This window comes from Homalodisca vitripennis, chromosome 8 (assembly GCF_021130785.1).
Source record: "Homalodisca vitripennis isolate AUS2020 chromosome 8, UT_GWSS_2.1, whole genome shotgun sequence".
NCBI lineage: Eukaryota > Metazoa > Arthropoda > Insecta > Hemiptera > Cicadellidae > Homalodisca > Homalodisca vitripennis.
In genome coordinates, this window is record NC_060214.1 from 111447194 (window position 1) to 111466215 (window position 19022).

Sequence of the window (19022 nt, forward strand, 5' to 3'; positions counted from 1 at the left end):
AAGTGGTTACTAATTTAAAGTACGAAATAAACAATCACAGAGAACATGACAGAAAGAAGATTGTGAAATATGAAATGGTGCATTGCAAGTACTTGTAAAGCATATTTAAAACTCTCAGATGCATGCAATAAGTATGCTAAAAAACGTGTCCACAAAAATAATATGACCGCATTTTACTTGTGTCTATGTGAACTCAAAACTTGTGTCAGATATGATGTCAAGTTCAATACATTTTTCACTAAGTTATAATATTTTAAGTAGTTATTGTTGATATTTATTAAATTATTACTTTGTCGCAATATTTGATGTTTGGATTTAAATCAAGATTTAATTTAATTTATTCATGTTGAATCCATAATTACAACATTATATTCTTTAAGTACGTATTAACTTTATGTATAGGCTGAGACATAATTATTTGTTTAGAAAATATTGAGGATGTTGTGAAGCATAAAGCACTTCATGTCTGCAAGATATTAATCTGTATTTTTGAGGTTTCTGATAGTTAGTAAAATACAGACGAGAATATGGGCAGGATCATCTTAATTGATTTAATTCTAACAGTAATACTAAAACCCTTTAACGAGTATAGGTGTTTGTTACAAAATAGTATTGACGTTCCAGAACGTCATATTAAAAATCATGTGAAAATAGTAAGGACGTTCTAGAACGTCAATGAATTATGACTTGTATTACAAGTACTAGCTCTTATGTTTTTCCTCTATGGAAGAAATCCGCCCACTATTCCTAACCTTAAATAACTGAGCGCAGTTTCCCGCGTAAATACTGTCAGCTACTTTCAACTATAGAGCGGCTGTAAAGGTTTTTTCGGCACACGGATTCCCGCGATTTCTACTGTCAACAGCAATTGGCGCTAACAACTTCTACAGTCGCATTCTGTTGTTACGCTGTAAACATTAACTTTGTGCAGTTTCTTCTACAATGATGAAATAGTGTAGTTTATTGTTCTCAAGTCAGTTTCCTTTTGTGTTGTGAAATGGATCCAGAACGTAACTTACATAGTGACGACATAAGAAGGGGGCTGTATGAGTGGAGTGAAGGATTGTAATCAAACAAAACAAGAAAAGTGGGTTTTGTGACTTTAGACTAAACCTCATCCGACAAATATTGGAAACATATCACACTCGATCAACCAAGAGAAGGAAGGCTGGTAGCCGTGGCGCCGAGGGTCGTGCCGCCGCCAGCCGCTACCAGAGACCAACATCCGCTCCGCCTGACCGGCAGACACTTCCCCCGCACACTGCCGACGCCAGAAGGTCAGACAAGGAAGACACAAAAGAGATGCTACGTCTGTTCTCATTCCTCAAGCAGAGAAAAGAAGAGGAAAGATACGACGTTTGAATGTAAAGAGTGTGGTTTGCCACTGTGTATACATCCATGTTTCAAGCACTTTTACACAAAAAACAAATTTTAGCCTTTGTTTTCTCAACAAAAGTAAATGTTAGCTTTTTAAAGTAATAATATCTGATTTTCATTAAAAAATCAAACATAATTTTTCTTACTATTTTGGGAGTGTATTATGTTTCACATCCTTACTCCTATGAACAAATGATGTAGTGACGTTCCAGAACGTCATTACTCCTTAAAGGGTTAAAATAAAACCATTCAGGATATGTGAGCACCTCTCTGTGCACTTGCCTTACTGTGAATGAAAGTATACAATTAATATATGTATATGCAGAGCTTCCATAACGTGAGGTTCCCTTGATTATACACACTGCAAATGAAAACACTGCAAAAACTAAACCAAGCAACTGAGGGTTGATGAATCTTCTAAGAAAGAGAAATGTGAAGTAACTAAAGATAAGAGGTGTGCGGTTCATCACCCAGTGAAAGTCTAAGTGAGCATTGCACAGTCTTTTGGGATGAAATCTACACTATTTCAGCTGACGCCAATATAGGATTGACTAGGAACTTTGTCCATCAACGGATAGTGAAAGTATTTCACAGAAATTTACTTCAAGAGTGTTATGGGAATCCATTAAGACTATCCGTTCTGGCTAGTCGTAATTCAATAAATCTCAACTGGATTCCTGGACATGCCGGTTTTAAAGGCAATGAACTCACTAATAAATTTGCTAGTAATAACTCGAAGAATCATTTCCTTTGAACTAAACCGGCTTGTGGTATAAAAAAATCAACTGCTTACCAAGATCTCAGGTGTAGACTAGGTAATCAGTTGGAGGAGACTGTTAAACACTTTATTTTGGATTGTGAGAGACTTGGGGTTAGCAGAAGAACCTCATTTAGAACCTCACGGCCAGGTGATGAATTCAGCATCAGTAATGGGCAGAAACTCTTGCATCTCGTGTCCTACTAGTAGAACCTGAGATGTGCAATAAGCTTAGGTTGAAGCATTGGAAACTAGGAGTTCTCTATCCCTTTCAAAATATAACTATAACTAAATATATTGCTGACTGTACACAGCATCTAAGTAACAAGAAATAAATCTGTTCTCGGAGGTAACTTCTGTTACACAAGTTCTGAAAGATTAAACATGGGAAACAATGTAATGAAGAAAAAAACCAAGAAAATCACAAGTGACTGTTGCAGTATTTTGTTAATTGAATTAAAAATATGAAGTCTTACAGTGAGAATGAGGAGTGTGGTCTGAACCGGAATTCAATTAACTAAGCAAAATTCAAATGAACCAGAATTCAATTAACTAAGCAAAATTCAAATGAACCAGAATTCAATTAACAAAGCAAAAAGAAAATGAACCGGAATTCAAATAACTAAGCAAAATGCAAATGAAAGAATTCCATGAAATGTTACTGAACTAAAATAAATTATACTGAACAATGTTTATAAGAATTCAATAATGACCAAAAATATTTTTCTTAATCCCTTTATTTTTCTTGATATCAATATGAAACACCTAGTGGTGGTGGTGTAACAAGGATTTGGCTTTTGGGGGAGGTATGAATCTAATTGAAGAGCACACTACAACGAAGGGTATGGGAAAAATATATGAATAAATCTAAATTTGGATAGATTACATAGCCCCAATTAAAAGTAAAAACTGTTAAAAGTAAACTGTAAAACTGTTGTACTTAAAACAAGTTATATTGCTGTTTTATAACTTTATTTTAGGATTCTTTGTGAGGGAGGGACTTATCTCTTGATCAACTCCCTTAGTCATGTCACTAGAAACACCTAAATATAATTAGCCTTGATTTTACAAAATCTACCTTAGAAATAAAAGTTTAGGTATCTGAAAAATATTCAGGCTGATATGAGAAATGCAAATAATGATTAACATTAATGAGTACTATATTTTATTTATTCCTTTGTCCAGTTTTAGTAATGACATGTAATGGTCAGAAAAAAGAAATGAACTCTTTTATTTTTAGCATTTATTATATATATTTTTGATTTTGTTTTCAAATTTAGCGAGGCTCTTTATCTTCCTCTTTATTGGTGATACATTGGACTTGTCAAAATTTTCTCTCTCTATTTTAATCTGAATTCAGTATTAGTTAAACATTCAAATGATTTTCTTTTTGAACAAAAAAAGAACACCAAAACATTTGGTGGAACACAAGAGAAGAGCACATACCAAAACATTTCAACCTACTTTAACAAAAGATAAACTAATATACAGTAGTTATTTCAAAAACATGAAGAAAACTTCTGCTTGATCATAATTTTTTTAGAGGTTCATCAATAAGAAAATGAACAAATATTCATGCAATGAAGTAAAACATGCGTGGCAAGGCAATAAGTTTCAATATGTGCATATTAGTTTTTCAAAATAAGTGATTAAATAGCATCTTCAAAGACAAAGATGTATATTTGATTAATATAATAATTTCGCAATGGCAACAATCTAAGTGACTAGCCATTTATGTTTATCACTCACTGAATGGCATCTGTGAAGCTATTATAAGCCAACTAATGGTTGTTTATATTGTACAATAAACACAGTTTCTATAACGTGTTTTGTCTTTACATTTTCATTGATTTAGCAATGATTAGTTGAAAAATTAATAGTGATGAAGATATAGTATTAAATTAAGTATTGTCCAATTCTGAGTTAGGCTTTGAGTACGGAACAATTCAGAACTATTTTGAGTTAAGTGACAATTGGAGATATGGATCCAATCAATCATACTTACGAAACTACCAATCGTAATGAATTAAATATCAGTAATAATTTTGTGTGTTGTAAAATATACCTGGTAGAAGATGTTACAGCATGATTGAAAAAACTTGGCACTTAAGTTTTATAAGTCCAGATTTTTGTAAAGTGCACACTGAGCAGGTTGCACTGCAGAGCTTAATTAACTGACAACATATAATAACGTTTTTCTAAACCATCAAACAAGTTTCGGGTTCGAATTTTACTTCTGGCAAATTGCTAATCTCTATTTATAGCTCTACTTTCAACAAGAAGTTTTCTTCACGTTTGATTAGAGATAGAAAATAGATGAGAGACGTGGGTGAACAGATACATTTTGATTATTTACTGGAAATGGTGGTACATTGATGGTCTTCCTCTCTCGTCGACTGAGCAACCCGTGGCTGGGCGACGGCCTGTTCAGACTGGGAGATTGACTCGGCACAAACACTGCAACAACATTCAAGGAACTCATTTATGTGCCTTTTGGAACATTTATTACATGATTTGGTTGAGTTCTTTTCTTAACAATAGCATTACATTTGTAATTTTGATATTGTCAGTAACTTGTATGAATCCTACAGACAAATAAAAACTACTGTTGTAACAATACAAACAAAATCTTCAAGCGCCACAATGCCATTCCCATAGTAAGCTCTGATGCAATTGGCATGTAACATATTCATAATCATATATAGACAGATTATTCATACATGAAAAAAGGTACATGATGAAAAATTAATTTAATGGCAGAGTTTGATAGTTTCAGATTGTAGCTACGCCCTTTCCCGAATTGCTGCTCCCATAAATGGTACCATATACCATATATATGTTTATAACAAAATTCACAACTTTCATCTCTCATTCATGTTCTATGGAACATAATAGTTTTTTAATGCTACCAAATGGATAATGGGTTCTTGTCCTACAGTTTTTCAGGCAGAGGTCGCAGCCATTATGGAGTGTGCTTGAGAGAATCTTCGTCTGCAGTACAGGAGTAAGACTATCAATATTTTCACGGATAGTCAGGCAGCACTGATGGCGCTGGACTCTTGTGTGTTCAAATCCAAACTTGTCTGGGATTGCTATCAAGTCGTTTCTTCCCTTGCCAGAATCAACAATGTGACTGTTTGTTGGGTTCCTGGTCATGAGGAGATCCCTGGGAATGAAAAAGCTGATACTCTGGCCAACCGGGGCTCAGTGTCAATTATGTTGGGTCCTCAACCGTTCTGCAGTATTTCAAGGTGTGAATCCTTTGGGGCTGTCTCGAAATGGGTTCGTGCTGAACACGAGAGAAGGTGGAGGTTGCATCCGGGAATGAGAATGAGCAGAATGATACTACAGACGCCTTCCTTCAGGGTGGTGTCTGACCTTCTCTCACTAAGTAGATTGATGACTTCTCGGATTATAGGTCTGATTACAGGACATGGCCAGCTGAGGAAGCATCTTCACAGAGTCGGCATCCTTCGGGAAGATCCGCTCTGTAGAATGTGTGATGAGCAGGAGGAAACTGCTGAACACTTGCTCTTTGATTGTCCTGCAATAGCAAGGGAGCAGTATGCCATCTTTGGTAGTTTGGACAAGGGTGGTGAATTTCCCCAGGAGGACCTGATAGTTTGTTTTCGATGGTTTGTGGAACTGCTGAAAGCCTAGACTAGTAGGCCTCATGGTGTACTTTCGGAGTACGCAAAAGGCCCTTGAGGCTTAAGTGCATGGCAATAGGGCCACCTCATAGAAGAAGAATGCTACCACATGAAAGAAAGGTAACAGTTTACATTAGCTGGCAGTTTAACCATATTACAGTAATCCCTCCGAATCCACAGGGGTTACGTTCTGGAGGTTTGCCGCAGGTCATGAAATCACCGATAACGGTACCTTATTTAAATGAAAGTTTGGGGGTTAGGCTCTTAGGGATAATTTATAACTGTTGCTATACTGTGTTTATAACTGCACAGTATAGTTGTCTTAAGTGTGTATTTATCAATTTTAGGAACACTGTAAAGTACATGAAAGCAAAATTTTGGAAGCTTCAAAATACTTAGTTATATCCATTTGTTTACTCTTTTTTTCGAACTCCTGGTGGACTTCTTCATATAGGATAACTAGTTCCTGGAGTCCTCTTTTCAACCAAAGGGCCCTTTCCATGAGGGGATCCGTCTCCTACTTCTCCTACTCGTGATCTGTGAGCTGCATTGCAGTTTTAAGAAAAATCATAGCTTCGTTTCAGGATTATTGGGATTTTTATTTTCGTCTTTAGGCTGTTTGGCTACCCCGTTTGGAGATGTTACGTTAACTCCTACACTGTTAGTTCCTCATCATAACCTTGGATCATTTCTTCAAGAACCTGATGGTTTATTTCAGAAAAACCTTCATTCTCGACGTTGAGTGCAATTTCTAAATTGTTATTCACCACTGATGTATATAATATTCCATTCAAATTGTTTTCGGAATCAATCACCCTTATAGCTTCAGGCCATAAATTTTGCCTACATGCTGCATTTATGGTTGATGGCTTCACTTTATCGATGGATTCTTTAATGTTAATAGGTCAATCTGCAATGTTGTTCAGGGGTGTCACCCATAGATTTTAGAGAAGTTGAAATGTTCTAATCACATACTAAGCCTTGAAAGCAGCTATCACAGCTTGATCTAATGGCTGTAGGATCGATGTGGTATTGGTAGGCAGGAATATGACTAGGATGTTTGGATGATGAATTACAGGGTGTCCAGGGGCGTTGTCAATCACCAGTAAGGCTTTGAAAGGCAAGTTTTTGGATTCAAGGTAGGCCTTCACCTCAGGAACGAAACAGTTGGCAAACAAATCACAAAACAAATCTGCAGTGACCCAAGCTTTTTTGTCAGACATTCAAAATACTGGCAGATGATTCAAATCCTTTACTTTTAGAGCTCTTGGATTCTGTGACTTATGTGACAGGACAGGGGTTCTGTGAAACGGACCCAAAGAAAATCGCTGACCACCTTAACACCTTCTTTGTAAAATATAGCAGAAAACACGCTAAAGCAACACCAAATATCGAATGACAACTTACTGTATAGTCCATGCTACAATATAGATACCACAATGACAGAAATTGACCCCAACCACAGCCAAAGAAATTAAACAAACAATCCGTTCATTGGAAAAGTAAAAACCTCCTCGGGTTTGGACGAGATTTCATCGAAAATCATTAAAATTTTGCGAAGCTGAACTTCTGAAACTTCACATCACTAACATATCCTTTATACAGAGCATATTTCCAAAAAACTTAAAAACAGGCCAAAAGTATACCCTAAATATAGGGGAGAGTGGGGATACTTGAGCATATGGGATACATGAGCCACTTCCATTTATAGCTGACAGAGGGGGAATTTTAAGTGCAAGGTGTTGGCAGCCTGACTTGGTTTTTTTGTTCTCTCAGCTCCTACATTAAACACCAGTTGCTTAGATGGTCACAACTGGAGTCTATCATCAAAAGTTCATTTTCCTTCATCTGTAGTAAAAAATTAGGTGAGTAAACTTCTATTTTTTACTAAGTTACATGAAAGTCTATTGATAATGTTTATAGTTTAGAAAAAAAAGAGTTATAATTAAACTTTAATTTGACACTACAAGGAATTAAAAATACTCATCTACAATGTAGCCAGTTCTGTAAACAATTAAAATGGTAGCAGCAGGGATACTTTCAGAGACAGTCAAAATGGGATAGTTGAGACATGTCTCAAGTATCCCTCCATTATAAATCCTTTAAGATATTTATTTATACTATGCAGATAGCAGGATTTATATAGTAATTTTATACAATAAATACATCTTAAAATAGCTAAATATTAAAATAGACTTATAATATTTGACATATTTAACTGAATACCTTCCACTTAAACTTATAAAAATTACATTAAAAAATTGTTATCAAAAACAAAAAAAAGATAATTTTATAGCTTGATAAGCTTATATTTCTGAGAATTATTGTAGCCTATGATTTAACATAAATCCTAAGCATTGTGTAGGCTACATGCATTTGGCATTTGTTTTCTGTACAAACTGAGTCTAGCTTGCACCTCTATAAATTGACGTTTATCAATCTTAGGCTACAGCAATTTTGTTTCGTTACAGACATGCCGCAGCATTACAAAGTGAAGGATGGTGCCAAACCACGACAGGTAGTTCCTCCTGACATCATGCACCAAGCCTGCAAGGAAGTGTCCGAAGGGAGAAAATACCCTTAGAGGTGCAGCAAAGCAATATGATATTGACAGGATTACACTTTCAAGGTATTTGGTGAAATACAAAGCTAATCCAGTCAACAAAGATGCACTTTGCCCTGATTTTAAAAAGAGACAAATCTTTTCGAAAGAAGAGGAGGGTATGCTTAAAGTTTATTTAATTAAAGCATCTAAACTGTGCTATGGTCTATCCCGTAGAGAAGTTTGTAAGTTGGCTTATGACTTTGCTGCTGCTAATAATAAAGATGTTCCCCCAGTCTGGGACAGGAAACTGTTCAGCAGGATTTGATTGGTTCAGGGGGTTCATGAAGCGAAATCCCACACTTTCCCTTAGAGAAATCCCAACCAACTAGTTTGTCCCGTGCAACTAGTTTTAATCAGACCAATGTGAACCTGTTTTATTCCAACTACAAACAGGTCTTGGAAAAGTATAAGTTTACTCCAGAAGTTATATGGAATGTAGACGAAAACTGGTATCACAACTGTACACAAACCAGGTAAAGTTGTGGCGTTAAAAGGAAGAAAAACAGGGTTGGTCAAATGAAATCAGCTGAAAGGGGAACACTTGTGACTATGTGCTGTGGTATCAATGCAATTGGACAATTCTATTCCCCCATTTTTTTATCTTTCCCAGAGTTCATATGAAAGATATATTTTTTTAAAAAATGGACCGACAGGATGTGATGGAGCAGCAAATCCTAGTGGATGGATGACTGCCTCTAACTTTGAACTTTATTTAAAACACTTTATCAAACATGTTCGTTGCAGTACAAACAACATGGTCCTTTTGATATTTGATAATCACGAATCTCACATTTTCCCTTGCTTCACTTAAAATGGCCAAGGAAAATGGGATTGTCTTATTAACATTTCCCACCCCACACAAGCCACAGGTTACAGCCACTTGATCGACAGTTTATGGCCCTTTGAAAACATACTACACAATGTCTCAGCAAATTCTTGGATGTTGTCTCATCCAGGACGGCCCATATCGCTTTATGACATTGCAGAGATTGTTGGGCAAAAGCATATCCACGTGCATTAACAAGTTTCTAATATTTGCAAAGGCTTTGAAGTGACAGGTATTGTGCCTTTGGATGAACATAAATTCACAGAAGAGGACTTTTTCAGTTCTTATGTGACAGATAGACCTAGTGAAGGTTTAGAAACTGCATCGTTCTGATATACAAGAATTAAGCCAGGGTAATGCTGAAAAAGAAGCAGAGGCAACTGAGGTATTGCAGACTGGCCCCTCAACAGCAGAAACATCATCATGTTCCCCACACCACAGGAAGTTTGTCAACCTGGGCCATCTTGTCAAGATACAAACATTAATGCCAAACCAAGTTTAATTGTGGTCTCCTGAAAATTGTTCGACCGTACCCCAAAAGGCATTACCTCGGGTCAGGAAAAGGAGGAAGAAAAAAAATTAAAGTCAAGTATTCTCACATCAACACCAGAGAAAACTAGATTGGAGCAAGAGTTGATCCAGAGAGCTTTGAAAAAAGAAACTAAGGCGAAACTTAAAAATAAAACTAATAAGCCAAAAAATACAAAAAATATTGTAGTAAAAAAAAATCTTTTGGAAAGAAAAGGCAAAAGCAAGCTAGTGGGTCTGATTCTGAATCTTGTGCCTCAGATACCTTTTCAGTGAAGAGCTTTAGCTCGGAAATGTGTATTACTGAAGACAGTGATGATGAAGCAAGCATCCAGTCCAGGCGACCTCAAAAACAATGACTGGGTCTTGATGAGATATGAGGGGAAGAAATCTGTTTTAGAAGATTTGTTGGTCAGATAATGAACCCTACAGAAGATGGTTTTCATGTAAAGTTTGCACGGCACATAGAAGGCTCGAGGTTTAAATGGCCACCACGAGAAGACATTGCCACAATTGATGAATCTCAAATTGAAATCATGTTGAAAGCCTCCAAGAACCATAACAAAAAATGATCGGGTGACCAGCTTTTCTTTTAAAAATTGGATTTGGTGGACTTTCAATTGAATGAACGTTCTATTTTTCTGGTGTTTAAGACTCAATACAAGTAATGAATATTTTTTACCTTTAAATATGTCAAAAATATCAAGTTTGTTTGTTAAAAATGTTGCTTATTCTTATTAGATTATAGTAAGTTACACACAGTGTATTAGTTCTTAAAGTTGAGTACATAAATATGTTCCAAGAAAGTTTGTGTTTTATTTCTTGGTGTGTCTCATGTATCCCCATGGGGTGTCTCAAGTGTCCCTCTACGAGGGATACTTGAGACACAATGCAGATACCTTTTAACCAAATTATCACCACATATGAATGTACAAACTGATTTACCCATAACACTTTATGTATACAGGAAATATCAAAGTTCATTTTGCAATGACAACACATTTAATAAACCAAAAAAAGAAAAATTATAAAAATCAAATACTAAAAAGTGGGCTCAAGTATCCCTACTCTCCCCTCTAAACAAGGAAACAAAGATGAAGCAACAAACTACCGTCCCATTTCACTACTACCAACTGTTTCAAAAATAATAGAGAAGATCACTCTTTCTAGACTACTCACTCACCTACAAGACAATAACCTCCTATCCAATAATCAACATGGCTTCAGAAAAGAAAGATCTACATCAACTGCAATAATAGACCTTGTTGAATATATTACAGACAACCTGGAAGAGGGCAACACCATCACTAGTATCTTTTTAGGGACTTGAGCAAAGCTTTCAACTGTCTTGGCCATAAGCTCATCCTAGCCAAACTACAAACTCTTGGCGTCCAACAGTCAGCCTTTAAAATGGTTTGAGAGTTATTTGAACGAAAGATACCAAGTTGTAGAGGTTAAACAGAGAAGAATGGGAGAGACCTGTACTGTTTTAAATCTGAAAAACTACCTATGACTCGAGGGGTTCCCAAGGCTCCGTCTTAGGACCAGTGTTATATATTTTATTCACCAATGACCTGCCAATATTCTTGGAAAACTACACAAAATTCCATCATGTACGCAGACGATACCGTACTACTCTCAGCCCAGAAGGATGTTGAACAGCTAGAAAATAAACTCCTACATCTCATTCAATATGGCCCAACAATATTGCAAATACAATGATCTGGTCTTAAACAGCTTGAAAACTAAACAACTCACTCTAGGAACTAATAAAAAACTATGTGTCCGAAATCCCTGGTATTCAAGAAACAGGGACATGAATTATTTAGGAATAACACTAAATAATACATTGACATGGACAAATCACATTGACAACTTATGCCTGAAGCTAAATTCATCACTCTATGCTTTGCGAAGGACCCATGCAACAAGCACTCTTGAATCTACCAAAATAGCGTACTATGCCCTATTTGAAAGTCATCTCAGGTATGGGATAGCAGCATGGGGGGGCACAACTCAATTTAACCTACTAAAAAGTCCTCAAAATTCAGAAGAAAGCAATCCGGTTAATGGGGAAGCTAGGACCTAGAGAAAGCTGCAGAGCTACTTTTAAAGAATTGAATATACTGACAGTGACTTCTCTATATATTCTGGAATGATATTGTACTGCTTATTAAAAGACTTTCCTCAAAATAGTAATCTTCATGAAACTAACACAAGACATGGTCAAGACTTTCCACTACCTCTTCACAGAACAGCTGTATTTTGAGAAAAAAAAAACCAACCTATGCCGGGAAAAAAAACTTTTTAATGCTCTGCCAGAAGAAATTAAGAAAAATGGAAACAATCACATTAACATGAAGACTGCAATAAAGAACTGGCTCTTGCAAAGAACCATCTACACAGTGGAGGAATTTTACTTATGGAGACTGACAACTTGACAGAGACAAACATGAACTTTTATATTTTATAACTATGTAAACTTTTTGTTAATTGACGCTACTTGTAATCTTAAAGGATTATCAATAAAGAATTTATGATTTCTGATAAACAAGCATAGTCTTAATCATGAATCCACCTTAATTGGCACTAACCTAGAAGCCCGGTGCTCTGTTTTTTTCCTATTGTGCCAGAAATGTTCTTGAAGGCATCCTTTTCCAAAAGAGCACACTTTCATCAGCATTGATTCATGTTCAGCACAGAACTCTCCCTCCTATAAGACTGCTTTGAGCTTGGCTGGGAATTCTTCTACGGACCAGGCTTTGTGGTCTGCAGAGGCTGTCTCTCCTACGAGCTTCACATTATGAAGGCTGAAGCGAAGCTTAAACCTTTCAAACCTTCCCTTACTAGCCAGGAATTGTGGTGGATGTGGAATTTTGTGCACTCCCCTAATGATTCCGAAAAATGGTTGTGCAGTTGCTTAGTTTTTTCTCTGATGGTATAAGAGCTTAGGGAAACTTCTTGGTTTGATTCTCTATCCATATGCTCAATGCCTTTTCATTTTTTTCAACCCTCACGTTTCGAGAAACAGAAGCAGTTTTGGCACAGAGATGTCCACTTTCTTTCACAGTGGATCAATCCCTGCAAAATTCTATTGACTGAGATATATAAATCAAGTACAGCTATAACCCATGTTACATAAAAGACGTCATTGATTTCTTTCTTCAAGCCGTCTCCCATCGTGAGTATATAATTGTAAAATGTTCCATTGTTATGCTATAAATAAGCGAGCCCTAAATAAAATTTTTTTAATTTAACACAGTACCTCATTAGAACATATCACCCATTCTTTACAATTTGTATTATGTATAATGTTATAACAGTGTGGTTATTTAGGTTATTTCAAATTTGTTTTGTTTAGTTTGGCTTTTTACATTGATTGTAAATTATTTTTTATCTAGGACTACTAAAAATAGGGCATGGCTGCATAAGGGTGAAATCTCATGTTGTTTATCTCGTTTCGTTTCCATCTAACATGTTGGAGATCAGCTGTTTTAGCAGTGTGGGTGATCTGAACCTGTCCTTGCTACTTTAAAGGTCTGTATTCAATCCTTTTCTCCCTCATCACAATTTCTGTTTCCATTATTATGATATTACTCAAGATGATACTCACAAGCTGTTTGTAAAGATTTTCTTGTCATGTGTGACAGGACATTTTGCTTATTACTCGTTACAGTATAATAAATACATCTAATAAACAGCAACTACGATATTCGAAATTACGAGCTGCAATATCATATGAAGTTTCAACCCTTTTTAGAACACTTAAGTAATTTGAAATTTTTAACGTTCCTTGAGTTTTGGATTATTTAGGTTTTACTTCATGATTACACTTTAACACATTCGTTGAGGGTTACGACAATTGTTGTCATGCAATATTTGCGCGCCATGCGGATGTCAACAATAGCAGACATCTGCTTGCTTTGCCACCATTGCCACAGTGTGAGCCTAGCAGTAGCCGTGGACGTTGTGTCATTTGCCACATGTTGTGCCTGTTTCATACGTTGTTTATTCGCAATCCGTTCGTGGATCGCAATATTCGTTCGCTGGTTGTGCTGTATTGTTTATTGTGTGTAGTGTATGTGTGTTTATTATTGTATTCAGGCGGGTGCGAAGTGGCGGGGTCTTCATACCCCAACACATGTGCCAAGCCAGAGCGTCCACGAAGCACACGCACAGCCACCTTCTCTCTTCTTGAGTGCTGTACTTTTCGTGCGCGTGCACCTGGGAACTGCCTGATCCAAATCTTGTCTTCTTTTATAATTCCGATCAGGCTGAGCTGATCTGGCGGGCTTTCTGTGAACTATCCAAATTTTTAACTTTCTTTTCCCACTACTCTCACCTGTCGGGTAATCTTCCCAACAATCTATCTTAAGCTATTCTAATTCTAATTTTCCTTCTGTTAATCCAAGCCAAGGTGGAACAGCATATGCCGAGGGTTGCGTGATCAAGGGAGAGCTTGGTCGTAAATATGCGAACTCTGGATTACCTGGCAACCTCCAGTTTAAACCTAGCCTTCCCCAAGTAGAGCGGGACAATGCTTGGGGTGACCTTTAGATCTCCGCTACTCGTGGGAACACAATGAGTACAGAATTTACAAGAAAACAAACAAAACCAGAGAGCTCTTGTAGCACTCAAAAAAGTGGATGAAAATTCACGAAACACAGAGGGATTGATGATGGGCTCCTGACCCTAGCAATCCTGACCAAACCCAAAAAAACAGGGCGGACTTCCTAGTAGAAGTCCAATAGCCTCCGACTCGGTCAGAGTCGAAACAGATGAAGAAGATGCGATATACTGGAGGGCGATCACCAGAAGGAAGAGGGAGCAAAAGTCGAGAGACAGCTCCAGCACTGCCTAAGTTATGTGGATACCGCCAGGAAACGCATGGTCTGGTTCCGAAAAAAGAGGGTACTCCCAAGAAGAAGCCAGGGAATTGGCCTTAAAACCAATCCCAGAAGAAAGAAATAAGAAACTGAACAAACAAAAAGAGGGAAAGAAACCGAAAAGACCTCACTCTGATGGATCCACTCCGGAGGCCCATCAGAGGAAGAAAACAAAGAACGAAGGAAATCAAGGGGAACGCAAGGAGCAATCTGGACAACCCCAGAAACCTTCATACAAACAAGCGGTAGCTGGTATAAGGGTAGGGGTCTTGCACTCCAATTTTCCCGAGACACTACTCACAACCGAACAGATGGAGAAGATCCAGAGCTTCATCCATGGAAGCTATCGTGGAGGAACAGGAGGGTCCCTACTCTCCAAGATTCTAACGGTATCAACAGAGACAAGGGGTTCTAATCTTCACCTGCGAAAACACTGAAACAGCAGAATGGCTTAAAGGAAAGCAAGACTCCCTAAAGCCTTGGGAAGAGGCCAGTCTAAGGATAGTACCAGAGGAAGAAATCCCTCGTGCGAGAATCGCGACTGTCTATCTTCCTGACAGCATACTTGACACAACCGAAAAGATAATGAAGCTCTTAAAAGGACAAAACAAAGAGCTATCTGTCGGAGAATGGAATGTTCTGCGGAGAAGCGACGAGGGGAAGTCTGTCCTACTCACCCTGGCAGTCGACTGCGCTACAGCGAACAAACTTGAGAAGGAAGGTCCATGGATCGGCTACAAGTTTGGGAAAGTTCAGCTTAGACTGAAGAAAAAAACATCAAGAAAACATAGAACAACCCACAAGGGAAGAGGGGACTACAGAAAAAATGACCGCTGAAGAGATGGAAGTGGAGGAGGCCACGAAGGTGTCAGAGCAAATCTGTACATACCTTACCTAAAAGGTCTACTCCACAAGCCAGAGCAGCGGTCGAAGAAGAAAGACCCACCTGTTCTCTCTTCTTGAAGAAGGGACCTTCACTCAAAGGACCATCCGTCTCGGCTCGAGGAAAGAAAAAGGGGATAAAAGTCTCCGAGCAATCCAGAAGAAGAGACGGGGATGGACCAACCTGGGGGAGGTGGGGAAGAAGGCGTAAGTATGCGCCTAATACAGATAAAACCTACACCATGCAAAGGGCGCAACTGACATCTTGGAAGAAGGTTTATCTCAACAGGCCTGGATATCGCCCTAATCCAGGAGCCTTGGATCTATAGAGGTTGCATCAGAGGACTGACAACTCAGGTAGGTAATCTCATTTATGATCGAACAATTGAAAACCCAAGAACTTGTATTCTAACTTCAAAACTAATAACAGTCTTTCCGATTACAGATCTAATAACAAGGGATCTGGTGGCGGCTACAGTGAAGGTGACTTCACTGCAAGGGGGACAGAGAGGTTACTATAGCCTCAGCTTACTTCCCCAACCCGTCAACAAGCTGCCCACCAAAAGAACTAGAAAGACTATTGCAGAGCTGCAGAGACAGAGGCTCGGCCCTCATTCTCAGCTGCGACTGCAATGCTCACCACACGTATTGGGGAAGTACGAACACAAACAAGAGAGGTGAGGAACTTCTACAGTTTATGTTCAGCAATGATCTAGTGTTAGAGAATAGAGGGTCAAGCCCAACCTTTATAACTAGAAATAGGAAAGAAGTCCTGGACATAACACTATCTACAGGACTAAAAAACATAAATATTAGTAAGGTGGCACGTCTCCAAGGAGGCCTCACTATCGGACCACTGTCCAATTAGGTTTCGACATAGAGGAGACAGGGGAAAGATACGTGACCCACAGGGTTCCTAAATCGACCAACTGGAGAGGTTACAGAGAGTCCCTGGCAGAAGAGTTGGAAGAAATAGGACCCTTGCAGAGAAATGAATTTTGGAATTAGAAAGGTCTGCACAAATAGTAGAGCAAGCTATAATAAAGGCCTACGAGAAAAACTGTCCTCCCAGGCAAAACCGGTTGAAGAGGGATGTGCCGTGGTGGACAGGGAGGTTGGAAAACATTAAGAAACAAAACGAGGAAATTATTAAAATGGGCAAAAAGGACAGACGACTGGCTCCCTTATCTACAGGCCCAAAATGAATATAAGAAAGAACTAAGAACAAATAAAAGAAGAACCTGGAGGGAATTTCTGTAAAAATATCAACAGTCTTCCCGAGGCATCCAGGCTTCAAAAAACTCTCCAAACGGAGCATACAAATCCTATGGGGGACTCTAGTAAAGGACAACGGTGACCTAACAATGAACAGGAAGGAGACCTTAGAACTACTTCTGGAGACACACTTCCCGGGGGGTCAACTAACTCGTAATGAGGATACTTATTCTCTATATGGGGGGGGATCCAGTCGGGAGGTGGCAAAAGCCAGACAGGTGTCTAACAGACTATTCACACACGAAAGAATTAAATGGGCGATAAGATCGTTCAAGCCGTTTAAATCTCCTGGGGCGGATGGAGTTTTTCCAGCCCTGCTTCAAGAGGGGCTGGACATTCTACTAAATACCCTTAGCATTCTATTTAGAAGCAGTTTCGCCCTAGGATATATACCAAAGAATTGAGGATAGCACTAGTGGTGTTCTTGCGGAAAAAATGACAGGGATCCAACAAACCCAGTTCGTATAGACCCATAAGCCTAACCTCCTTCATGGTGAAAACTATGGAAAAAATAATAAAAAGACACATAAGGGACGCAATATTACTGGAAAACACCCACTTAGTCCCACACAACACGCATACATAGAAGGAAAATCAACCACCACTGCTCTCCACAGTTTAGTGAGAGAGGTGGAGAATACCTTCGAAAAAAAGGAAGCCCTAGTCAGCGTCTTCATGGACATTGAAGGAGCTTTCGACCGAGTAGCATATCAATCTTGAAGACTGCGATGGAACGTTTTGGAGTTTCCTCAGACGTAGTCAAATGGATAGTAGCCCTCCTAAAAAGCAGACAGGTGAAAGCCAAAGTACGGGGACGAATCGGCTGCGATCACGGCCCAAAGAGGCTTGCCCCCAGGGGGGAGTCTTATCTCCTCTCCTGTGGGCGATGGTAGTGGATGATCTCCTAAGAAAAGCAGAGAAAGAGGGGGATAAGGCTACTATGTTATGCGGAATGACCTAGTGCTTATGATTAAAGGGAAAAAACACTGGCAGGCTGGAACGCCAATTACAAACAGAACTGAACTTCATAAGCAACTGGTGTCATGGGGAAGGTCTGCGGATCAACCCATCAAAAACAAACATGATTACCTTTAACCAGGAAAAGGAAAATTCCAGCTAGCTAAACCGGTCCTGGAGGGAATCAGCATAAACCAAACAAAAGAAGTGAAGTATCTGGGTTTAATCTTGGATGAGAAGCTCACTTGGAACTCCCATATTAGAAACAAGATATCCAAAGCAATAATGGCCCTTGGGGCCTGTAAGAGACTCTTTGGATTTAAATGGGGACTTAAACCCAAAATGATTTATTGGGATTTACGAAAACCATAGTGAAACCAATGGTCACATATGCTGCTTTAGTATGGTGGCCGAAGGTCGAACAAACAACAGCTGCAAAAAGGCTACAGAGTCTTCAGAGGTTAGCTTGCTTAAGCATCACGGGAGCAATGAGCTCCTGCCCAACACTAGCAATGGAAGCGGTTCTGGGTTATACTCCTCTTGGCCAGGAAGTGATGAGAACAGCTGCGATGAGCGCAATGAAGCTTCTAGGGACAAAGGTAATAAAATGTTACCTCCCTAGAAGGCCATATGAAGATATTGGAAAATTTCCCTGAGGCTGAAATGCTAACCAAAGTAATCTGATACTATGGTTAAGAAATACTCCTTTGAAAAACCATACCACGGTCTCTATCGGAAGTAGGGAGGAATGGATTAAAAGGGAGGCCTACCCAAAAAAAAGGAAGTCCTGAAGTTTTACAACCGATGGTTCACTCCTAGACTCAAGGGCAGGATATGGAATACATGGACCTGGAGTTGACATGGCTGTGCCCCTGGGAAGACATGCCTCAGTTTTTCAGAGCGGAGGTCATGGCAATAGATTCATGTTCTAGAAGACTCACACAGTTGGGGACTAAAGGATTATCATACCTTATACTCTCTGATAGTCAGGCTGCACTGAAGGCACTGGATACCTGTTCGATTGATTCGAAAGCGGTCTGGGAATGCAGGAAGGCCCTAGCAGAGCTAGCAACAAGTAATAGAGTAACACTCGGATGGGTGCCGGGTCATGAAGGAATTCATGGAAACGAAAAAAGCGGACATCCTCGCCAAAAAGGGAGCGGAATCCATATTGGTGGAGCCAGAGCCAGGATGTGGAATATCCTTCTCCAGCATTAAAGCTCTTGGTTAAAGATTGGGAAAAGAGGACAAGATATAAGAATTGGAGCAGAGCCTCGGG

At 38.8% G+C, this 19022-nt stretch overlaps 1 protein-coding gene across 1 annotated transcript in view; it reads right to left on the reverse strand.

The window, feature by feature from the left end:
- The window catches only part of LOC124367896 (kinase suppressor of Ras 2), a 71419-nt gene that overhangs the window by 21071 nt on the left and 31326 nt on the right, over window positions 1-19022 (reverse strand). The window contains 1 exon segment of the mRNA XM_046825093.1: window positions 4491-4591. Within this exon segment, the coding sequence (XP_046681049.1) occupies window positions 4491-4591 (101 nt within the window).